The sequence below is a fragment of the Epinephelus fuscoguttatus genome, linkage group LG21, assembly GCF_011397635.1.
Source record: "Epinephelus fuscoguttatus linkage group LG21, E.fuscoguttatus.final_Chr_v1".
NCBI classification, from domain to species: domain Eukaryota; kingdom Metazoa; phylum Chordata; class Actinopteri; order Perciformes; family Serranidae; genus Epinephelus; species Epinephelus fuscoguttatus.
The window spans coordinates 15,924,005-15,949,310 of record NC_064772.1 but is presented as its reverse complement, the minus strand read 5'-3'; the positions used below and the strand labels follow the sequence as shown (position 1 = coordinate 15,949,310).

The 25,306-nt window shown below is 40.4% G+C and overlaps 1 protein-coding gene across 2 annotated transcripts in view; it reads left to right on the top strand.

Moving 5' to 3' along the window:
- The window catches only part of slc4a2b (solute carrier family 4 member 2b), a 47,071-nt gene extending 22,617 nt beyond the window's left edge, over positions 1-24,454 (top strand). Inside the window, exons 5-24 of one of the 2 annotated variants that reach the window (XM_049564799.1) lie at positions 2,668-2,792; positions 3,748-3,962; positions 6,472-6,608; positions 8,823-8,912; positions 9,454-9,634; positions 9,728-9,863; positions 11,791-11,992; positions 12,073-12,181; positions 12,282-12,466; positions 13,713-13,926; positions 14,005-14,211; positions 14,383-14,531; positions 15,843-16,037; positions 16,480-16,707; positions 18,187-18,276; positions 18,393-18,559; positions 19,348-19,601; positions 19,721-19,890; positions 20,344-20,517; positions 22,508-24,454. In XM_049564799.1, coding sequence (XP_049420756.1) covers positions 2,668-2,792; positions 3,748-3,962; positions 6,472-6,608; positions 8,823-8,912; positions 9,454-9,634; positions 9,728-9,863; positions 11,791-11,992; positions 12,073-12,181; positions 12,282-12,466; positions 13,713-13,926; positions 14,005-14,211; positions 14,383-14,531; positions 15,843-16,037; positions 16,480-16,707; positions 18,187-18,276; positions 18,393-18,559; positions 19,348-19,601; positions 19,721-19,890; positions 20,344-20,517; positions 22,508-22,588 — 3,309 coding nt within the window. In that variant the 3' untranslated portion in view covers positions 22,589-24,454. The remainder of the gene's footprint in view (positions 1-2,667; positions 2,793-3,747; positions 3,963-6,471; positions 6,609-8,822; positions 8,913-9,453; positions 9,635-9,727; positions 9,864-11,790; positions 11,993-12,072; positions 12,182-12,281; positions 12,467-13,712; positions 13,927-14,004; positions 14,212-14,382; positions 14,532-15,842; positions 16,038-16,479; positions 16,708-18,186; positions 18,277-18,392; positions 18,560-19,347; positions 19,602-19,720; positions 19,891-20,343; positions 20,518-22,507) is intronic. The other variant, XM_049564800.1, reaches the window with a different exon arrangement.
- Positions 24,455-25,306: the final 852 nt, after the last annotated feature.

Here is a 25,306-nt window from a genome sequence, read left to right as displayed (position 1 = left end):
AATAGTTCCTACATGAAACTGCTCACAACAAGGTCTCTGGATTATCTTGAGTAACCAGGTCATGATTTCTGAACAGAGACATTGCTGTTGAGTTTTGCAAATGTATCTAGCTCCTTTATATTGGAGAGAAGGCAGACATCTCTATGGCCGATATCTCCAACACTTTGCAACTCACACTGAAACAATCAAGATAAATAAGTGGCACTACAGGTAAAAGAAAAAATACTGATATTTCACACTGAACTTTAATGTCAGATGTAATTTGCATTAAGGTGTTTGTGAATGAGGGTACAGGAATGTGCTGCTCTACAAACCAACCCAACCTGTTCACTCACTGTTGTAGCATTACCATATTTTCCTCTATGAATATTTCAGTAGAGTCTTAATCATTCATCAGTGGGTTTCATGTTTGGTGGTTAATATGCTCCACAAAGCGAGACCAGATTTAAATTGCACCACTGCAGAATTTATAGAGTATGACTGAGGTGAGTTGTTTTGCTTTGATTTAACTTTTTGATCAGTTTTGTGTTTCTGTTAGGCTTCAGCTTTTTTTTTTACTTTGTATTTGTATGGCTTTAAATATATTTTACAAAACAAAAAGGAGTAAATAAATATCAACAGCATGTGAACCAAGCTGCTGACATTGAGTTTATATTGTCCCCAGATTTATCCGGAAATTTTTCATGGGCGCAACCCACATACTCAGCTCTGCTGCTCATCCCACAAATGCATGTTCGTTACAAATGTGGCACAGCTTAAAAGGGAAATAAACAGGCATACCAGTGGTATAAGATTTATTGCCAAGAAGCATTGTTACAACAAAGAAATAATCTACCAAACATAAATTTCCTTACTTTTTGTGCTTAGTTTATATAAGTATGTCCAGCTACGTATGTTTAAGACTGTGGAGCCCTCATTGGATTGTTTTTCCCTCTTTTCTCTGGCTCAAATTCTGTCTTCAGTTCATTAAAACTCTTCAGGGTTCTGGCCTTGGTAGCTGAGTGGTTACAGTGCCTGCCACTTGCAACATCACAGATTTAATTCAGCCGTGGCACCTCTGTTGCATGTCGTTCCCCTCTCTCTTCCCCCCTTTACGCTCTGACTCTAATCTGTCAAATAAAGGTGAAAATGCTAAAATAATTATAGCTGCTGCGCAGCGATGGGTCAGGTCCGGGCTTTTTTAGGCAATTCTGAGCAACAAGCAGAAGAATTGGAAGACATTTAGCAACACAATCTGCCTTTTGTATCAGCTGAGGCTTGAACTCACAACCTCTGAGACTAAGAATCAATTTCTATCTCACTGAGCTAGTTAGTCAGTGACAGTTCATGTGTAGCCTCACATACTGACTAAGCCAGACGTGCAGGTTTAGCAGCCGTCCATGCATGCAAAAGCAGATTTCAAACCACTGTAAAAAAAAATTCAGTTATCGAAACAAAAATCTGAAAATACACATATTGCATCTAGACAGCATGGAGATGTTGGTAATTTATTTTAACAATGATTGATTTGCTTCATAAGTGAAAAACTGATGTTTAACTAGAGCTATGTGCAAAGTGAGAAGCCTCAGGTGGTTTCACACTGAAGTATTGACACTGGATCTTTGAGCAAAGTTTGGTTTATTTTCAAGCATGAGAAGGCAGATTTTCTAGCAGAAAAAAGACTTGAAGATGCTGCACAGTGATCAGTCACACTCAGGCAATTTTAAGCAATAAGTTGAAGCACAAGAAGATGTTTTCATTACAATGTGGATTCTGCACCAGTTGAGGCTCCGCAAACTCTGGAACCTCAGATGGTCATCTACCACTTTGAGCTAACTGGCAAGTATCAACTCAACAGTGGCTTCACAAATTGAGTAAGCCATTCACTGTTGTGTAGGAAAGCAGCCATCCATGCATGGAAAGGCAGATTTGAAACCACTGTAAAAAATTCAGTTATTAAGACAAAAATCTGAAAATACACATATTGCATCTAGACAGCATGGAGATGTTGGTAATTTGTTTGTAACAATGATTGATTTGCTCCATAAGTGAAAAACTGATGTTTAAAATTTCCATTTTTACATTGACTCCAATTGTTTACATTAGAGCAAAATTCAAAATGCTGTCAGAAATTCAGTTTTTGAGATAAAATTCTGAAATTTGCCACACATCATCTACCATGTTTTCATTTTTTCATGAACATTGAAGATTTATTTAGCAAGAATTTGCATGTATATGTTTACAGTACCGTTTACAGTCAAACATTTTGATGCACTGTAGGCTCAATTTTTGATAAATCAAAAATCTGAGAAACATAGTTTTTGTAGGACAGTCTGAAGATGCTCTGTAGCAAGTTTGGTGTCAATTGTGGGAGGAGATAGGTTTAAGAAGTTTTACAGTTTTTGAAAAAAAAAAAGAGTGATGAACTTCATAATTTTAATAGGTTTAAATGTACAAAAGTTTCGGTATTGGGGCTACAGTTTGATGAAAGTTATGAAGTTGTAGCACATATGGTTGATTTGTTAGAATTTTCAAATTTTTGAACATTAGACGCTTGCTGTAGCACCACCATCAGCACTATTGGCTTGAGTTTAAAGCTGAGGATATCTGGCATGGGACTGGACCTTTGTGCAAAGTTTTGGGTATATAGTTCTAGCAGCTTTCTTACAGTCTGTATCCCCTCCACAGTTCTTTGTTTCGGATGAAGACCAAGTGGCCAAACGTGGCACAGAGAGCCCTCACACGGCCCGTGAGCTGGATATTGTACCACATTCTGGGGTGGGAGCAGATACTGAAGATGCATCTTCCTCAGAGTGAGTCGAGTCTACTTCACGGACTCATAGAGAAAAGGGGTGTGAAGGATTCATGCTTCAAGAATCATGTTCCACCTGCTGTAATTATTGTGTGTTTTGCCATGTTGTTGAAATGTTCTTACAGACGTTCTGGTTGGTTGGGTGAGACCGCTCAGGCGTATGCTTGATTGGCCAGTGAGGCACACACTGTACGTTACCATGTCTCAGGCATCCAGTGGGCCTGCTGGGAATGATCTGACAGACCCAAGTAATCCTCTCCTCAGAGACCCATATATATCACCTGTCACTGTAGACGACACAACACACCTCAGCAGCCCCAGGCTCCGTCTATGAAATTTACTGTTTCACTTCATGAGGGTCTAATCTGAGCTGGGATAAAGCTGCGTGGACACACCTTTTTGCTTGTTTTCAGTCAAGCGGAGAGTAACCCAGCTACATTGGATTTGTTTTATGAAATATCTTGTTTTAAGGAGGAAATAACTGACTAAGAAAGTAGTTTTGTGGACAACTGACATTTAAAGGACGGTGAGTTCATTATGTTTAAGTGCATCTGCCGAGTATCTTTTTTCGCCTTATTGATTTACTTTTCATATATTTTTTCCTGTGCAGTTATATTTTAGCTGAGGGGGTTGAACTTAAAGATGCAAGCATATGATATTAGCAGCAGTATTTAAGGGAACTAACTCACAGTTGAAAGATGGTTACTAACCAATCAGTGCAACTTAAGTGTGGAGATACTATTATTCAAGTATTCTGGAAAAAAGAGATTGAGACGATAAAAGGAGAGCAGTAGCAGTTTGTTTCCAGCAACACATGAAAAATGTTTCATAAAAAAAGTGTTTGATCAACTAAAAAACAAAACAAGAAAAAATACCCCAACCCCAAAACTGCTATTCCTCTACCGCTTCTAGATTTCTGAGCAACAACTTTGTCTTGTTTTTCTTCTTTTACCTAGTAAGCCGGCCTCACCCGAGACTCCCAGCCCCTCTTCCCCATCAGCGCCACCTGAACACATACCACTGGCCCGGCAGTCCAGCCGCGGCTACGACCTGCAAGAGCGCCGGCGCACAGGCAACATGACGGGCACCGAGCAGGCCAAGTACCAGCGCATCCCTACTGACGAGAGCGAGGCTCAGACGCTGGCCTCTGCTGACCTGGACGGCATCAAGAGTGAGTACAGATAAATTCACACAGATTTTATGGTCATATTGAAACTTGCATGGAGGACTTCAAAATGCTTTGAAAGGAAGTTTCATGCCATCTTGAGTGCATACCTGTTAAAGAGACATTTGATGGAATACAGTCAGCCACCTCATATGAGATAAACCCCTAATGCTGCGTCATATGTCTGTTTTCGCTTTTATATGGAGTTACTGTGATGATATGAGTTCTCAGTAGTGTTGTGTGAAGAAATCCAGGTTATAATAAGTGATAGTGACGGTGATAATACAGGTGTTTAAGCAGGGTTTGGAAGCGTAGGCTATATTGACTGGTACTGAGTTAACTGGATGGATTGATTTAATGAATTTTTCTTTCATATGAAATGTAAAAGATTGCTCTGCAGTTTAGCATTGCCTCTGGTACAATAAGGTATTTATTTGAGTTGTTTTTATACAGATTGTACTTGTTTCTTTATGGTTTTGCATTTCATTGCAAAAAAACCTTCTGAAAACAACATGAATCACAATTTTTTAGAAAAGCTGGTGTGAAATCGGACATTTTAGGCCGTGACAATGTCAGATAAAGTCTGAGAAATCCTGGAGGGACAGTATTATCCATTTTATTTACCTGGAAAAAAATAGATGAGTTGGTTGTAACTTTTTTTTTACTGCAGCAGACAACATTTTAGAAGATATTTGTGATCTATTTTTGTTACTACTCCTTGCAGATATTTTTCCCAAATATCCAAAGGTGTGGTTTGCCTCAACATCGTCAGTTTCTCCTGCATGTGTGGCTTACTGATGGTGTTTTGTATGTATTTTTAGACTTTCGTCCTCTCAGGTTTTATAAGTCATTTACCTCTTGACTGTGTGATTAGACCAGAACAGTAGTGAAGTCTTGGGTTTGTTGATACTCAGATTCTTCCAGAAACATCAGGGCGAGGGCGCGGGAGCCACCTCCAGTCCCTTCTACATTGTAGTCGGCTCCCTGCTGCCCTGTGACATTCCCGGCCCCTGGCCCCAGCGTGGGGTTGCGTTAAGGGCCGGGGATATTTACGTCAGGGAGCCGACCCCTCTACAGAGAGCAGCAGCTTATCAGAGAGTGTGGCAGACAGGCTCACATTATTAAATTAGCCGTTCCTGCTGTCAGCTGAGGCCCTTGGACTCGGGCCCGAGCCAACATGGTGGCTAATTGTGAAACCTGGATCTCAGTTCACAACCTTTAATCATTAGTGGAATGAAACAAGGGGAAGACTTAAGTGAACTTGAAAGCTAAATAAGGAGGCAGTGGATGGAGGTATGGGCTTTATGTTGTCCAGAAATTTAGTAATTACGGGGCTTCATGACAGAGTCGAGCCTCCCAAAAGGTCCATCACCGTTCATTCTTTGTGTCTTCTTTTATCTGCTTCCCGCCATCGTAAATCATCCTGGGAAAGTGTCTCTGTGTCTGGCTGCTACTCAACAATAGGAATTATTAGATCACTGTCCCTCCCCTTTTGTCCGACCTGAGCGAATTAACACCTCTCCTCACTGATGCATTCTGATAGTTTCAGCGGGGTCAGGCGCCGGTGAAGTAATGGCAACTTTTTCCAATTTGTCAAAACTCATACAAGTTGCACGCTCCAAGTTTGAGGGTGTCACGTAGTCAGACTGCTGTGCCAGCACTAGCCCTACGCCCACCACAAATCCGCCTCTTCCTTCAAGAGCTGCATGCAAGTCAGGACTCATTTCACTCCAGGGTCTGCCCCAAACCTCACTCAGACATCATAGGGCGACTTGACAAGTGACCCTCTCAGTAGAAGTTGAAGTAAGGATAGAATGAGCAGCTGAAAATCTTCTCATTTGGACAAATACTACTTTTTTTAACATGCAGTGACTGCCTTGTTTTTGCATAATGAGTTAAAACATTGATGAAGAACCATAAAAGCATCACTGTTTGTTTCATAGGATATAGGAGCTCTGATCAAGGTAAGGTATTCTCGAAGGGAATGTCACTTATTTCTGGACCTGTTGTGGTTTTGGGAAGAGCAGATCACATGCTTGTTACAGTAAGATTTTGTATTCTAGTTGAGTGAATCAGCAGAGTTTTCTTGATCTTTCAACTCTTAACACCTGATCGGACAATTCCTACTCGCAGTATCGTGTCTGTGCCATCCGGTGTCTCTCTCCACATCCTTTTCACATGCCTGGTGTGCTGCCAGCCTGCGTAACTCGACTCCTAGCTATGGGACCACAGACAAAAGCAAAGTGGCCTGGCCCTCTGTGACTTTGTGGGCTGAGATTTGAACTTGGGGTCCAAGGTCAACGTGTGCATCACGCTGAAAGCTGCAGAAGCACAAAATAGGACTGTAAAATCACGCAGCCTGTGTTCTGTTTTGGGTTTTTATTTTAAGTAACATTGTTTGGATATGTTAATTGAATTCTGTATGCTGTTTGATTTTGGTTAAAATTAGTGTTTGAGGGTGTCTGATGTTTAAAGTCTCATCAACACATCTCACACTTCTCTACTTTTCCACCAGGTCATCGTTTTGAAGATGTTCCCGGCGTGCGCAGACACCTGGTCAGAAAGAGCACCAAGGGACAAGTGGTGCACATCGGCAAGGACCACAAAGAGCCGACCACTCGCAGCCGCAAGCAGGACCGGACCCCACATGAGGTGAGACATTACAGTGCTCACTTGTCATCCATCCTCTCCAGCAGGACACCTGTCAATTAATGCCATGCTGAGTTTGATTATGTTCCCTGGTTTTAGCCTCAGCAGTACCTAATTAAAGGAAAACTTCACTCACAAAATGATAATTTATATATAAATTACTCAGCCAGTGTTATGTAGAGTTTGTAAAGAAAGCTTTGTTTTTCTTGCATGTCTCAATGATGAATGCAGAATCCAAAAATGAAGAAAATTATTGACGAATTGAAGTCACAAGGGTCCACGTTAAATAACATCATAACTATCAGTTTACAAACTCACACAACACAAGCAGTATAATCAAAGTCTCATTTATCCAGTTGGTGCTCAGCACTGCCCAAACACATACGACTTCTTAAAACACTTTAGCATACGAGTAGCGTGACCTGGCAAGCGCACATGTTTTTGTGTTTCTTAACTCTGCTAATGTATTCCATTGAGCGTAGTACAAACACACTTGCTTGGTCAGGTACACTTCTCATTCTAGCGTGAGATTATTCATGCTGATTTGTTTTGAATAGTAGGATTTTAACAGATATGCAAGTGTTTGGGAAGAACAAATCAGACTTGGGTTATACTGCTCGAGTTGTATGCGGGTTTATAAGCAGATGTTTTGATGGAGTTTTGTTGCTGGTAAACACGTGGACCCGTATGACTTTACTTCATAAGGAATTTTCTCAGTTTTCCTTCCAAATTAAACGTAACACTGGGTGAGTAAATATCATTTTGTGGGTGAAGTAATTCCTGAAATATGTACTATTACTGTTGTAAATGACTGGGGTAGAATATTTGAGTTTTTGTAACACTTACGACACAATCCCTGATCCTAAGATAAACAAGAATCAAGGACAATTTTCATGCTTAATAAATCTATCAATAATTTTTGCAATTAACTGACCGCAATCAAACGTTTGGACTGCAAAATATGCAACTCATGACTCATGATTAATCCTTCAGCTTAGGGCCAGGCAGTATATCAATATTAAATCAATATCATGATATGAGACTAGATATTGTGTTAGATTTTGGATATTATCATAAGTGTTGTATTTTCCTGTATTTAAAGGCTGCATTACAGTAAAGTGATGTCATTTTCTGAACTTTCCAGACTGTTCTAGCTGCTGTATTATTTGCTTTTTCCAACTTAGCCATTATATCCACAATACTGATGATTGTTTATTAAAAATCTCATTGTGTAAATACTCATGAAAGCACCAATAGTCGACCGTACAATATTGTCCCAATGTGGATTGAGGTAGTTGGTAAAAAAAAAATATTGTCATATTTGATTTCTCCGTATTGACAAGCTCTTGGTTAGCCTATAAAATGTCAGAAATTGTCTGAATCCAAATCCTGAAAATATTAAATTTACTATAATATATACAGACAAGTTTTTTGTTGTTGTTGATTAAATTATTTATTAATCAACTAATTATTTCAGCATTATTTAAAACCCCCAAATCAGAAAAAAGTCTTCACCTATTTATGGTTTCTGATGCCGTTTTATTTTTATTTATTTATTATTTTTATTTTACCCAAGGAACATTTGTTTCAAAAGAAATATAAAACAGGCCTGAATGTGATGTACAATAATCACTGTGAATTTCTGCAAGTATATGAATGAAAAACTTGTTTATTTGGTCTGAAAAATGACTGACTGGGTTGTTTTTTAATTCAGTTGCAATTTGAGAAAGTTAAAAAAAACTTTAGTTATCCTTTTCTTTTTACTTCAGGCTACCATTTCTGTTTCAAAATGTAACTATAAATCATAGCAAATCCTGGGAAATGTTTTCCCCTCTTTCCCTCACTCAAATTTAGCACTGCCTTGTCCCTTTTGTGACAGGGACAGAGAGGGAAGGAGACAATTAAAAATGAATGAATGAGTTCTTTCCTTTCACACACGGAAAAGAAAAAAGACAGGAGAGAGAAGCACAGGTAACCGGACACTGGGAGCTCCGGAGAGAGGGAGAGCTATGTTTTATTAACACACACACATTCTCACACACAGCTCTATCTGAGCCCCCAGCAGTCTAGGGTAAACAACAGGTCCCTGTCAGGTGTATGTGATGAGGAAGAGTTACCTGTGTTGGGTATGTGTGTGAGAGTGAGGGTCCCGTCCTCTGTTCTGCTGTCGGCCGTATCAGTGTTTGAGTCTTCTCCTGCACCGTCTCGCTCCTCCAGCCATTGCCGGTGATTCTGTACCGCTCTGCCTCACGGCTCGGAGGCGTCCTGCTGGACACGTACTACGGTGAAATGGCTGAGTACAAGAAGGTGAGGCTGGGTGACCAGCCAGAGTCAGGTTTGCTCCGTGTGAGCGTGATTTCACAGGCATGCAGCAGCAGACGACAAATGCAGGGAGTGTTTTCCAGCCTGTCTTAAAGTCTTCATCTCACGCGGGATTGTCACTGACCAGCATGGTGTTCAATTAATAACCTGTTAACAGATATTTGATCCTGAGAGAGCTGAAGATCGTTGAAGATATGATCACTGTTGTGACTTTTTAGTATTAATTGGTTCTTTTTCTGTGTTTCTGTGCAAGTAAAATGTGGGGTGATAACATGAACGAGATTTCTCTTTTGTGTGTTGAGTGAATTTAAATAAACCGGTAAGCATGGAGTCTGTTTTCTGTTGAAGTGCAGAATGCTCCTAGAAATTTCCACCACTAAAGCAGTTTGGGTGTATCAGCTGCTAAAACACAAAATGCCTTGGCTATTGAGTTAAGTATTTGGCACGTGTTGAAAGTGCATGTCATTTTGTGTGGACAGTATGAATGTTCCCTCTGTATCTCACCTACACCTGCATGTGCCTCCAGGTGTTTGTGGAGCTGAATGAGCTGACTATGGACAAGAACCAGGAGATGCAGTGGAAGGAGACGGCTCGATGGATCAAGTTTGAGGAGGATGTGGAGGAGGAGACCGACCGCTGGGGGAAACCTCACGTGGCCTCGCTGTCTTTCCGCAGTTTGCTGGAGCTCCGAAAGACCATCTCGCACGGTAAGAGATGGAGTTAATTGTGGCTGCTTTTTAAGCCTAAAAGTCAGCAGTGCAGTTCACAGATCACTGAGCTCGGTATGTGTGCGTCCACAGGCGCAGTGCTGCTGGACCTGGACCAGAAGACCCTGCCTGGCATCGCCCACCAGGTGGTGGAGCAGATGATTATTTCTGACCAGATCAAAGCTGAGGACCGAGCCAATGTCCTGAGGGCCCTGCTGCTGAAACACAGGTGACCATCAGCACCAGACTGCTTCAAACAGCCAGTGATTTCCCTCTAAGAGGCTCTTAAGTAATCCATTAAGGGGATTCCAGCCTTAGTGATAGATTTATTTCTTTCCTCCAAGGATATGGCAGGAGGAAAGTTTAATCAAAATATTACTTCTATCTCGTCATTTGCTCTTTCAGTTTGTAAACAGTGTTTTAGAACATAAATTGTTTAGTCGCTGTAATGTCAGAGTACAGGCTGGAAAGTTATTTTGAAACGACAAATATCTTGGTACTTGGTAATAAATTAACAACTCTCTTCACAAACACACTTAGTACTGGTAACTAACCTTTGAGTCAGGACCTCTCTGTGGATGTCCAAAGTTAAAGAGACAGTGTGTAAGATTTAGGGGGATTTAGTGGCATCTTGTGGTGAGGATTGCAGATTGCAACAAACTCAAACTTCTCCAGGTTAGAATTCCCTCAGTGTCCTTTGTTCAGGAGGTTTCCTTTTCTTTTTGATAACTTAAGATCCAAACGTACAGGAGGTCTTCACCTGGAGCTGAAATCCTCCCAGAGGCCTCCTCCTCTCCAAAACAAATGGACCCTCTGATATAAATTAGTAAAAGCAATTTATCTGGACCTTGGTACCTACTCACTTTTTTAGGCCTCTCTCAATCTGAGAGGGAATCTCTTTTGCTCAGTTCAACACTAAGGCTATAATCTGTGATGAGGTCACGAGTGGACATTTATCCATTTTAAGGGTTAAACAGCCAAACCACAGCTGTATATGATGGTGTGATTGTACTATTGGATTGTACTAGCTTTAAGAGTATTTTTGCCTTTAATTCAGTTTCAGTTGAGACACAGTTAGGAAATATTGATAGAAAGAGATGGGGATGACATGCAATAAAAGTCTTGGATTCAAACCACAGACAGTGAGGTTTGTGTGGTGAAGCCAATGTGGAATAGCCTTAAACTTGCATTCTTTATAATGGCCAGCAGGGGGCGTCTCCACTGGTTGCAAAAAGAGGTCACATTGTATAGAAGTCTATAAGGAAAAGGGCCCTGCTTCCCACAAGATTTATTACCTCAATAAACATTTTCCTAATGCGTTTATGGTTTTAATAGCTAGTTTCAAGTCTTCTGCAATACTGTATGATGTTCATTTTGTAAATTATGGTCCCATTTTGATTAAATTGGTAAGTTGCTATTACAGCGACCTGTCAGTCAGGATGGAGGCGTATCCTCCCCAGCTCCACCCTCTCATCCAAATATGGGGTTCTTTTCATTATGCTAACATGGCTCCTTGCTTCTCCAATTATGTCTCTTCCTCACGTCTGAGCTCCTTTCAGCGAGGATGTGAGAGATGCAAGGAAGTAATGTGAGGATGGAGGAACTGAAGCTGCTAAATGAGCAATCTTCGGTTCCATAGCGTCAGTCTTAGCAATGTCAGTTACTGTGCCACATGTGGCGGTGTGCATTTTTACGTCACGCCACTTGATAAAAGACTTATGTGTTGGATACACTTATGTTTCCTTGCTCTAAGCCCCTCTAGGAGCCTCCTCTCTCCTCACTTATTGTCTTGTTGATGTGCATTTAAAGGATTTGAAGATCCTTCCTAATGGCAGAGGGGGAATTCCAGAAAGGATGGGGGGTAACATAAGTTAGCATAAGAAAAGGACCCCAAGTCACTTTTGGCCTAAAAAACAAGATAGCAAAGGCCAAAAGGCCAAACTCGAAGCTTCATAGTGGTAGTCCACAAACCCGTGAATGTCACAACAGCTATTACGTCCCCTTTATGAATACACTGGTAATTATGAGGATAAATACTAATTAAACTGACCTTTCTCTCACTGTTGCACACTTCCTGCTACTAGGTGGCTTCATGCCTGGTCACTGCCTCTCTTCCTCATGCTCACCCTCTCGCTTCCTCTCCCTGCCTCCCCTAGTCACCCGAGCGATGAGAAAGAGCACAGTAGCCCTTTCCCCAGGAACATCTCTGCAGCCAGTCTGGGCAGCCTGATTACACATCACCATAGTGCCAATCACACCCATCAGCCAGAACCGTCGGTGACCGACCCGCTCATGGGCACCATCCACGCTACGGGGGACACAGAAACGCGCATTGACGTAGAGAAGAATGAGTTACAGGTGAGTCTGAAGTGATTTCAAAAGTTACAAGTATTCTTCATTATCCTGATTTAACTCATTGTGTTGCTTTACATTTGCAGCAGAAGGAGCCGACATTGGTGCCCGGTATGCAACGGTCCAAATCCAAACACGAGCTGAAGCTGCTGGAGAAGATTCCTGAAAATGCTGAGGCCACTGTTGTCCTTGTGGGTGAGTTATCTCCTTCTGAAGCCTTGAAAACCACACACATTAGAATCAGTTTTGTTGTGAACTGTCTGTATGATGACTCTCATGTTCCACCATTTTCCAGGCAGTGTGGACTTCCTGGAGCAGCCCACCATGGCGTTTGTGCGACTGCAGGAGGCAGTGCTGCTGGAGTCTGTCCTTGAGGTCCCTGTGCCGGTCAGGTTTCTCTTCGTCCTGCTGGGACCCCCTACCACCAGCATGGACTATCACCAGATAGGACGCTCCATCTCCACACTCATGTCTGACAAGGTGAGTGAGGTGTCGATAGAAAACCCAAACCACATTTTAGTTACATAAAAGTTTACCCACATAAATGAGACACACCCTGTTGCTGAGAATGAAGCCAAATATGTATTTTTTTCCCCTCAGAAATGATCATATCTATATGACTAATGCGAACAACAATTCTTGAAATCGGCCCAGTATTGACCAACAGTGCTGGAGCCAAGAAACAGGCTGCAATGTAATCACTTGGAGCATGTTCGCACCATTAATTAACATCCACTTAGAGTGCTTGTTTAGCTAGCAACAAGCTCCAAATATTCCAAGTGTCTGACAACATTATGGAAAGGATCCCTATAGAGATAGACCTTTTTTTTTTTTTAAAGAATAAGATCCTTTTTGCTCTGAAATCTCCAACACCAAATCCACCAGACTCCATTTAAATAAACAGTTATATTAGCATGTATAGAGTTAGCATATTTTCATACCTAAGTAGGGGAATTAAGTGTTTATTTCTTCCAAACCAGAGCTGATGATTGTTGGAACAGTAGAAAAACAAACCAAGACGGCTTTTCTTAGTTTTATTTTGTGTCTGTCAATTTTAATGAAGAGTGTTCTGGTTAAAGAAAGATGATCTTACTCTTAAACAAAATGTCTGTCTCTGTAGGGAACCTTTTAATAATGTTGTCACACACTTGGAACCATAATTGTTCATAATAATTAAATGTGTTCCCTTAGGGTGTAACAGAAGTTATAAAGGAATTTGGAAAAAGAATTACACTTTTCTTGATCATTTATAATGACAATATCTCATGACGTCAACAAATGCAACCTGTAGTTTAATGACAGCATATCCTCTAAGAACCAGTCTGATCATTAGCAAAAGACCTATATATGACATATGTCTTATGTTTGATTTAACCCAGATGCATTAGAGGAATCACACAATACACTTCCACATAATTCGGTATATTTTCCCGTAAAGACTTAATCACAGAGCATTCCAATGAAACATGAAGGGGAGTACTGTCTTACACCTTCAACACCAATCGTCCTCAGTTATTCATGGAAATTCACTTACTCATCTCTTGGGGCTATTAAATGTCAATTTATTGGCCAGTTTGTGACCAGAATAGAAGGGACAAAGAAATAAAATGGATTGTTGCCCCATAAACCTGCAGACAGACCTGCAAACCAGAGATAAACAACTAGAAGAGAAATAAAGAGTCGTGTTTTATTTGTTAAATTTGTTTATATCTGAATCGCCATGCAGCAATTCCATGAGGCAGCTTACCTAGCGGATGACAGGCAGGATCTACTGAACGCCATTAACAGCTTCCTGGACTGCAGCATCGTGCTGCCGCCATCAGAGATGGGAGGCGATGAGCTGCTGCGCTCTGTTGCTCGCTTTCAGAGGGAGATGCTGCGCAAGAGGGAGGAGCAGGGGGTCAAACTGGCCAAAGAGCCTAAAAGCCTTGAAGAAAAAGGTAATATATCAAATATCTCTTGTTGTTATGTCACTTCCTGGTATTGTAATTAACAACCTGGTCTTTTCTGTTGCACAGAGGCACTCCTCACACCCTTGAAAAAGTCAGACGATCCTTTAGAGCGCACAGGACGCCCCTTTGGCGGGCTGATACGAGACGTGCGGCGCCGTTACCCAAAGTATGTCAGTGACTTCAAGGACGCCCTGAACAGTCAGTGCATGGCTGCTGTTATCTTTATCTACTTTGCTGCTCTCTCTCCAGCCATAACATTTGGAGGACTACTGGGTAAGTTACACGCGGGAAAGCAGGAGTCGAGTTACTGTCAGTTCACAGTTTATCGTCTCATATGTCAAACCCCCTTCACGTTTTGTCTCACTGGTTCACTTGATGATCTTTTGAGAAACCTTTAAACCATGTTGGTGTTCATTACAGTGTTAATTTGTGTTCTGTTGCCAGGTGAGAAGACGGAGGGTCTGATTGGTGTTTCTGAGCTGATTGTGTCGACGGCAGTGCAGGGTGTGGTCTTCTGTTTGCTCGGAGCGCAGCCGCTGCTTGTTGTGGGCTTCTCTGGACCTCTGCTGGTCTTTGAAGAAGCCTTTTATTCTGTAAGTTAATGAATAGTAAATCAGCTGACGCTGAGTGTCTTTGGGCGGTAACAACATCCTGCAGTCTAAAAATTTAGTAAATCATTACTTTCAGTGCTCAAAGTTATATGAATGTTCTTTCAAAGTCCATGAAAATCTTTGGCACTGTTAAGAGTTAACACAATAGTCATTTGGGACACAAGATCATGCCTGCCATACACCAGAGGCATTTAAGATATTCTAAAAGACTAAAACCTGACACCCCTGCACATCTAAAGACAATGTGACTAGGGGTCTTGCAGCATCACTATTTGCAGATTCCTTTTGAGATTATTTCCCATTCTGCTCCTGGAGGAAAATATTACGCCGAACTCCCTTAAAGAAATATGACATATTAACAATAACTTATGTGTCCATGAAGACACACAACTGTAGAACACAAGATCAAAGGCGTCATATATCGACAGCATTCTTGTTAATCAGCATCAGTTTAATCTATAAAAATAAACCATCTATATACACACTTTACATTTAGGATTTTGTCCTCTTGACTCTGGAAATTTGTTTGCAATGGTAAAATTGCTTGAAAAGTCATTTGGTTTAAGGAGAGCATTATTTGCACCTCTAAAGCTTATCGGCATATTAAATTGTTTGTTTTATCCATACAAAATCTGTTGTATAAAAAACAAGTTGCGGTTACGGGAGTTTTTTGCCATTTCTTGGCTGGGAGCCGTAACTTCCTGTCTTTTCATCATAGTGAGGTTGCCAGGGAACCTGTGGAGACTCCAGGAAAAAGAGGTCCAGCACATAACCCCATTAAAATTTGTCATTTTTACTGGAGGGTGGATTTTCTCTCCTTGGGACAGAGCCAGGCTCGCACTTGCCACCTATTTCCAGTCTTAATGCTAAGCTAAGCTAACCAGCTGCTGGCTGTAGCTTTATAATTACAGACATGAGTGGTACTGTTAAAAGCAAATTAGCAGATTTCCCAAAATGTTGAACTGTTCCTTTAAACACTCAGAAACTCAGCTTATACAGTTTGTGTAAATGTGTTTTGATCAGATTTGTTTTGATTCCAACATAAGCAAACAACCCCACACAACTGTTACTGAAAATTCAGACACCCACTTCAGACAACTAATCTGAGTACACACAACAAATCATACAGAAATCTCCAATTTACTTTGGTAGAGCATTGTGCATTCAAGTAGGACCTCATCACTCATAAGAAGCTGTTTGAAAAGTGTGTTTTCAGGGTCCTTAAAGCTTTTACAGCTGCTGTGAACATGTTCCAGTGTATGAATAGAGTGTCTTGGCTCTGTGTCCTCACAGTTCTGCAAAGCAAACGACATGGAGTACCTGACAGGCCGAGTCTGGATTGGGTTTTGGCTCATCATCATTGTGATTGTCACGGTGGCCTTCGAGGGAAGCTTCCTGGTCCGCTTCGTCTCCCGCTTCACCCAGGAGATCTTCTCCTTCCTCATCTCCCTGATCTTCATCTGCGAGACCTTCATCAAGCTCGGCAAGGTACACCTGAGACTTGAAATAACAACTCCTGATTACAAAAAGTTTTTGTTGGCATGCTGCGTGTTCATGTACCCGACACTAAACTGAACTGACTAATCTTTGGATGATAGTCAAACCTCGGGGTCGAAATTAGTATGTTTTTCTAACAAGTGCACCTGAAATCTTTTGTGATGGATTGGCCTTGAAAGTAAATAGATTAAGAGTTTAACTATTATCCAGACTTATGATTTTGGAAGGTTTGCTATTGTTAGATTTTTATGCCAGACACTTGAAAGACATTTGGCTCCGGGATAATCTAATTTTCCAGAGGTTGTGGTGCTTAAAAGAGTGATAAATGATAATCCCCAGTAGGTGTGCAGGTGTGCGTACATATTTGTGTGTGTGTGTGTGTTGTGTTGTGAAATATCTTGCATTAATTTTAACCCTCTGTGTCGTCGGGCAGATTTTCAAGGAGCACCCACTGAAACGTTGCTCCCTCAACAACGCCACAGAAGGGGACGCCTCGACAGAAAATATTACCCTGGTGCTGAACAACAGCACGGAGCCGGTGACGGTGGCGGTGCAAGGGCAGCCCAACACTGCGCTGCTCTCTCTGGTTCTCATGGCTGGAACGTTTTTCATCGCCTTCTACCTACGCAAGTTCAAGAACAGTGCGTTCTTCCCCGGGAGGGTGAGGAACTAAATTCACTTTCAGTCCTGCAAAATGAACCCCTGTATATAATAACCCACATATTTAATTAACCCTCCTTGAACCCCCACCATCATATATCAAGGATACATGTATGTTTTGAATCCTAAGAGTCAAAGTACATCCTCCTTTGTAATGAACTGTGAGAAAAATTGAGACCAAAGCTCACTTGAGCCACTAAAACAGGCAATCTGAAATGCTCTAGTTCAGAAACACTCAAAGTCCATAGTAGCTGTTACGGAGCTTTTGATCTTATCACAAGATCTTCTTTTGCAGATAGAGTTTGCCCAGTTGTTTATAGAATTGTAAATTGTCAAATTTCCATTTTTATGACCACTTTAAAGGAACAGTTAGACATTTTTTTATTAATTTAATCTATAAAAAAAATTAAAATAAGATATGAGGTGTTCAATTCAATTATGTAGAACTTTATTTATCCTGAAAGAAATTCTTGTGCCAGAGAATGCTTCAAATTACAGAACAACCAGTAGGTTCCCCAGGTCAGGGTCACTCACTGGGCCCAGTTTTAGAACAACAGAGTATTAAAAGTACAAGATGATAAGTGTTTCCAAGGAGCAAAAGCAAAAGCAGTGCATAATAGAGTAACAACAGGAGTAAGATAAGTACAAGAGTGACTAAAAATTAACTAAATTGGTGGAAGTTTGACAGGTGCTAGCTGTTTCCATCTGCTCCCAGTCTTTGTGCTAAGCTAAGCTAACAGGCTGCTAACTGTAGCTTCATATTTAACAGAGACACATGAGAGTGGTTTTATACTTTCAAGAATTTAAAACTTGTTGTCAATGTTGGCTGAAAAGTTGAAATTGGAAGCATTAATTGACAAAACAATCACCTGAAGGTCCATTTAGTTATCAATCTGGATATTTCACTAAATGGATCATGTGGTTAGATAGTTTTTTAACTACTGTTTTTAACCCTCCTGCTATGTTGCAGTTTTTTTATTCTGAGTATTTTTTAGTCTAAAATACTGGCCACCCTCTCATTTGCTCCCAGATATTCCTTTGTTTTCCTCATTTAAGGTGATGGGCATATGTTGTGTACCTAATTGTTAACAACAATGATTTTTGCAGATCAGTATAACCCGCAGGAATTCATGTACCCAAACAGTTGCAAAATATAAGAAAATATAGGATTATTAAAAGTTTAAAATCCCTAAATTACTATAAATGACATTCATAGAATTATTGTCAACATGTCACAGTTTATAAAGAATTAAATGTTTATCTAATAATATTTATATTTCTTCTTTCTGAATTCTTTGGCAAGCCATAATGGAATTTTAATAGAAGTTTGTAAGTGTATTTAAACAGTGTGGATCAAATTGACCCATGACGTATGTAAAGAATAAACTTTCAATCATTAAATTCAAATCTTTTAGATATTCTTGGATATGATATGTGAAGCTGCCAGTGCTGCTCAAACCATCACATCTTGTGTGTTCAGTTGCGCAGAGTTATTGGAGATTTTGGCGTCCCAATTGCCATCCTCATCATGGTGCTGGTGGATAACAGTATAAACGACACGTACACACAGGTAAGACTCAAATACTACCACTAAATCTTATGTCGAAGTTTGACTTTTGGCTGCTAAATATTCACAACACACACATTCATCATTTTGCTGTAACACCCATTTATGTCATCGTCCAGAAACTGAGCGTCCCTCGAGGTTTCTCTGTGACGAGTCCCAACAAACGCGGCTGGATCATCAGTCCTCTGGGCACCGACGGTCAGTTCCCCATCTGGATGATGTTCGCCTGCTGTCTGCCCGCTCTGCTGGTCTTCATCCTCATCTTCATGGAGACTCAGATCACCACGTGAGTTGCAAGTCACATCCCGCAGGAGTATCATCAGATTTACTCCACGTTAACACATAGTCACATTTTAAGAGTCAGTGTGTTTTGAGTTAAATTAACTGATGTCTATTGTACAACCTGAAACTGAGAACCTGAAATGTAGCAATTTTTTAGACTTCATTCATCTTCTAACCACTTCATCCTCTTGAGGGTCGCGGGGGGGCTGGAGCCTATCCCAGCTGACATCGGGCGAGAGGCAGGGTACACCCTGGACAGGTCGCCAGACTATCGCAGGGCTGACACATAGAGACAGACAACCATTCACGCTCACATTCACACCTACGGACAATTTAGAGTTATCAATTAACCTAGTCCCCAATCTGTAACATGCAAACTCCGCACAGAAGGGCTCCCATGCCCGGGATCGAACCGGCAACCCTCTTGCTGTGAGGCGAGAGTGCTAACCACCACACCACCGTGCCGCCCATTTTTTAGACTTGATAACTTAATTATAGTAGTTGTAACAATAAACTTTATTTGTACAGCACCTTTTATATTAAGAATGCCAGCCTTGGGAAAACAATCCAGACATGAGTTAAAATATTGAAATACATTTTACAAGTGGATGCTTGCATGCTCATTCAGTCAGTAAAAAGATGTCTGATATAAACACATGAACAACCTTAACCTTACTTGTCAAACAACCGTGAATAACAAGCTGCTTATCAAATTTAACTTTACTTAAAATTGATTTATTCTTATCCGAGCCCTGTTGTTTACGTCTGCATTCCTCCCCTGACTTCCTGCAGCCTGATAGTGAGTAAGAAGGAGCGGATGCTGGTGAAGGGCTCTGGTTTCCATCTGGACCTGCTGCTGATCGTGGTGCTGGGTGGCAGCTCGGCTCTGTTCGGCCTGCCGTGGATGGCCGCTGCGACCGTTCGTTCGGTGACCCACGTCAACGCCCTCACTGTCATGAGCAAGGCCGTCGCCCCCGGTGACAAGCCTCGCATCCAGGAGGTGAAGGAGCAGAGGGTCACCGGGCTGCTGGTGGCCATCATGGTCGGTGAGTGTCGGACAGTGAAATGTCATCGCTGCTTTTTTTTTTTTTTCCCAATCGTTGAAGCCAAAATCCATTGGGAAAAAAAGAATATTTAACGTTTAATTTCCTATTTCCTCCCCCAGGTTTGTCCATAGTGATCGGTGACCTGCTGCGTCAGATCCCCCTGGCAGTGCTGTTTGGTATCTTTCTCTACATGGGTGTGATGTCACTTAATGGCATCCAGCTAACAGAGCGGATGATGCTGCTGCTCATGCCGCCAAAGTATCACCCTGACCACACCTACGTACGCAAGGTAAGAGGAGGGCCGAGAAGACGCATGTTTTTACATGAAGTAAAGGAGGTTTGAGGGGTGAGAAACAATAACTGTATCAAATAATCACACTAGTTGCCTCTCCTGTGTCTCACTCTTCATATCAAATGGAGCAGAAATGCCAAAAAAATAATCACATGAGCTTCTTAGAGCATTCTTCTAGTCATATAGTTAATTATGAAACATAAAAAGGTTGCGGGAGCTCTTTCCAGCAACGACCATCAGTCATTTTCATGATTTTTATAATTCTCTGAGGGATGAAACACATTATGTTAAAGTATCTTGGAGTTCATGCACACCAGGCATCACTTCAAACATTTTCAATAAAATGAACGAAGTTGAAGTGTCATGAAGTGTTAATCTTCATGATTGTTTTGGTCTCACTCGTGTGCTGATGAGAGTTTTTATAAATCATCTCATCTTTCTTTCATTCAGGTCCGTACGCTGCGCATGCATCTGTTCACCTGCATCCAGGTGCTGTGTTTGGCTGTGCTGTGGGCTGTCATGTCGACACAGGCGTCGCTGGCTTTCCCCTTCGTCCTCCTCCTCACCATCCCTGTCAAGGTGTACCTGCTGCGCCACATCTTCAACGCCAGAGAGATGGCATGCGTAAGTTGACCACAGGAGGGCACAATATCCCTCTTTATACACTTGCACGACATCAGCTGCAACTTCAGGTCCCATTTTAAATGGCTCTTGGCTTGTCTTTCAAAATGTACTATGTGATTAACATAATGTTGGTTAATCTAGTAAGATCATTTTGCATTTTTTTTCCCACTCACCTCATAACAGCCGGATGGTCCTATAGTTTGTAGACATGCACCAAGTAGGAACTATGCAGGTGGAATTTATGTGTTTTCATAAACAGACGGTAAATGCAAACAAACAGTTACCTAACACCAGATATTTCCTGCGAGGTAATAGACATGGCCACAGCAAAGAAGCATAAAGTCAAGAGTGAGGGCTGTCTCTTTCAGGAGCAGGAGTTGTGTTTGTCTCAGTTGTATGTGATTATTTTTTTAATAACCGATATGATGCAAGAGGCAGTTGTCCCCCAGGTATTTATACATTATCTTATCTGGCCCCTTTTCAAGAGAGTTTGGACACCCCTGATCAAGAGTGTCTGAAGCACATGGAAATAGCAAGGACAAAGGTCACATAAAGTGTCTGTAGCAGTTTTATTTATTTGTTTTCTTATTTACTCATTTGTTTCTATATCTGTTTAATTTTGTTATTGTAAATTGTGCTTGTTTTGCTGCAGCTTAGTTATATTTATTTATTTATTGTTATCTTTATATGTAATTCCACCTTTTCTCTTCAAGCTGTGACATCACTGGTTTTGACAATGAAGTTACTAAAGGGCAATATTCACCAAAAACTTTTAAAAACTGACACATTTCCAATGCAACTACTATGATTTAGAAAATGACAAAGAAAATTAGCTTTCTTCAAAGGCATTCCGGGAAATACAGGATATTTCTTTAGTAGAGTTAATATTAAGACACAGAAAATTGAAGACAAACAACACACACCACCAAGAAATACAATATATTCATGCCTGATAGTGATAGTAACTTTTGCTTTAAAGGAACACTTCACCCACAAAATGATAATTTGTTCATCAGTTACTCACCCCGTGTCATGTTGAATTTGTGAAGACATTTTTTTCTTTCTCACACACCTCCACGGTGAACTATGGTAACAAAAATAGAGAAAGTTCTTGATGAGTTGAAGTCAATGGGGGCCACGTTTAACAACAGCAAAACTATATCTATAACTATATTGTTTGTATATATATATATATATATATATATATATATATGTATATATATATATATATATATATATATATATATATATATGTATATATATATATATATATATTTGTGTAGTGTCTTGTAAGCCCATGTGGGCTGGGCACTTTAATGTGCATGACACTTAAATAAACACAATCAATCAATCAAAATCAAAACATCTGTTGACAAACTCTTGAGGCCACTGTGCTATTTCCAGCCTCGCTGCCCCTGGAATTAAATGCATTAGTTCCCCATCTGCTCTCTGCTCGTACATACCGGCTCCTGTAGCAGCTCGACTCCTCTTTTCACTACTGATGCGTGCAGAGAACATTGCTGTCTCATGTGAAAAAGAATGGATGAGAAGAGACTTGTTGTCGAGGTTGATAAAAATCCCGAGCTAAACGACCCACAATCCCGTCATTATAAAGACAATGGCTAAAAAGATATTGTCTGGTGAGTCATTGGCTCTTCAAGGGAAATCGAACTGAATGAGGAGGTCTCCACACAGGATTTTAAGCGAATGCATAGGTGGAGGAAGTACAGCTCTTTCTGTAAAAGTAGTAATGACTTTGCGTAGTCGTCTGTTGTTGCACAGTGGCAGCACCGGTGTGTAATCTTGCTGTTATTACACGCGACCCCCTATGACTTCAATTCATCAAGAATTTTTCTGTTTTGGATCTCTTTGTTCACTGTGGAGGCATGTGAGAAAAATAAATTGTAATTGAAGTGCAAGTAACTGATAAAATTTGCTGAATCCTTAATGCACGTTCCAAATACTAACCCCTGATGTCTCCCTCTTCCAGCTGGATGCAGACGACGCAGAGCCGACGTTTGACGAGCGCGAGTGTCACGACGAGTACTCGGAGATGCACATGCCTGTGTAACCTGCGGCAAGCCCTCGTATCACCACTTAACTCCTCTTAGTGGACACCAAAATCTGTCAGTCACTCTACCAACCAATGAGATCCGGAGTCCTTCAAACTTGAAACACTCACAATTTGATGCCACACCACTGTGCACCCTCTTTATCACCGAGACATGAACGTACAGTATGTCAGAGGTCTGGTCGGTTGTTACTTTGGTCAACTTTAACTATTTAAGTAGCTTTTTATCAGATTGTTTTCTGGTTGCTCTGATTCACATTGAATATGTGGAGGAAACATGGGATACATTCTTTTATATTAACACGCTGAGTTATCGCTATATAAGTTTGTTGCTTTTTTCATGTTTTAAGCTCACCAAGCGCCTTATGAAGGAATTAAAAAGTTATATTGAGAGGTGCTTTTTTTCCTCATTCTGTCTTATTTTAGACAGCCGATCACTTTACCCGCCTCCTGAAGCTTGTAGCACTTTTTTAAGACACCAAATCTGAACGATGACTGTATTTTATGTGATCATTTTATCATCCTAGCGTCCCTGAAATGTCAGTGTTGCCTTAGTTTGCTTTTTAAATGACTGCCTGTGACTGATTTTTAGCCTTTCCTTCTTTAACCGTACATTGTTTTTTTTTTTGTACTCATATGCAGCAGTTTAGCTGACAGTCGGTCTTTTATGTCAAACTATGTCCCTGCAGTGAGTGAAGATCACGACCAGAGGCAGATCTCGCAAAAATAGTACATGAAATTTAGTCATTACATTATCATCATGTTTCTGATCATAACACGTTTAGTGTGAAATTAACACAGTGGCATAATGAATATACTCTAAATGTCTCCACGCACATCTTTAGGGCACTAATGTATTAATGTAGAGTTTGTTTCACGTGGTGTGTTTATGGGAATCACTAATTTATTGGTTTTCTTTGTCCAAGTGCCAAATGCCTCGTGTAAATAGTTTTCTTGATCAGAACAATAAGCTGCAGTAATACATCTCACATCTCCTGATCATGTTTCTTTAAGGAGCCTAAATTAACAAAATTTCTTAGTATAACATTCCTTGTTTTATCATCATTTTGCTTTTTTTCTGGCATCAATTAATAGTTTAAACATTTCATTCACACTTGTGAGCTTGGTCGACCAAATTTCCACATAAGCTGTGTAGACAATCTCAATATTCATACTGAGAGGGAAGGCTTTTAAAAATATATATATGTATTTGTTTTTGTTTTATGTCATGTTGTATCAGTGTGACATGGATTGGTTGAAGCTTTGACTGTGTCAAATAACTTAAATTCTTAGTCCTTTGTTACTCTCGAGTTTGTGTTTCGGAAACTACTTGTCCGTCTGAACTGTCCCATCTCAGCCTGACTGTCGCTGTGATCTTGTGCCTGTTTGGTGTCACAAAGGCGCACAAAATCTCAAGTGCCTGTGGGACCACGAAAGTAATCAGCAAAGTGTTTGTAAGGACGACACACATGTTACAATAGTTTGCACTTTTGAGACGCTCATAAATCAAACATCTCTCCATTATTTATCTGTTGCAATATGAGGCATTATTGCTGTTTTTGAAGATTTATTTGTCACAGAACCTTTTTTTTTTTTTAATGTAAACACACTTTTGGCTGCGTCCCGCTCGTGGACAATGAATGGGATTTTAATGAGAAGTAGGCAGTGTCGGTTTTATGTTTGCTTACTGTGCCTGTGGATGGAGTGAAGTCTGTGTATGCCAAAGTATCTGTCAAAGTCGCAAAATGCTGATACGATACGTTGTTCCATTTCAAAAGCAATAAAAGTCCGAGAGGCTTTTGCTGATGTTCCCTTGTACATTAATGGATGAAATATTGATGACAAATAAAAGTTATTTTCTATTTATCCTGGCTGTTGTTCTGTCGGGTTTTCTTTTTTCTCTTCAACAATTCGGCAACACTTAGAAAACAACCACAGAAACGCACTGTAAGCTGCACGAGTTACATAAGTAACATAACATACATAAGTAAGTAAGGGACAGTAAAAAGTGATGGACGTGCCCAGGCTAGACCTCTGTTCTATTGTAATTTATTTGTGTTATAACTTGAAGTGTGCCTTTATTTGTGTGTGTGGTGTGTGCCTGGGTAACAGGAGTAGCCTAAAGCAAACAGGTGCAAAGCTTCCAAATTGATGTACTGACTTGCCCAAGATTTTTTGGGAAGACTGGTCATTTGCCAAAAGAAAGATAAGTGCTTGTTTTGTTGTCAAATTGGTGTGAATGCTGTATTTTTCCAGTGTTTTCTTGATTGGTATTATAACCACAACCGCTCTGACAGCCCATCTTCATCAGCTTGACGTCACACTAAAACATCAACTTGACAAAAGAATAAAACATCAACTTCACAACACACTAAAATGTCAACTTTACGACACACTAAAACATCAACTTGACAAAAGAATAAAACATCAAATTTACAACAAACAAAAACATCAAAATGACAACATACTACAACAGCAATATGACCGAAGAATAAAACATCAACTTGATAAAAAGAATAAAACATCAAAACAACATCACACTAAAACATCAATATGACAAAAGAGTCAAACATCAACTTGATAAAAAGAATAAAACATCAACTTTACAACACTTAAACATTAACTTGACAAAGGAATAAAACATCAAGTTGACAACAAACAAAAACATCAAAATGACATGACGGAAAAATAAAACATCAACTTTGCGTCACACAAAAA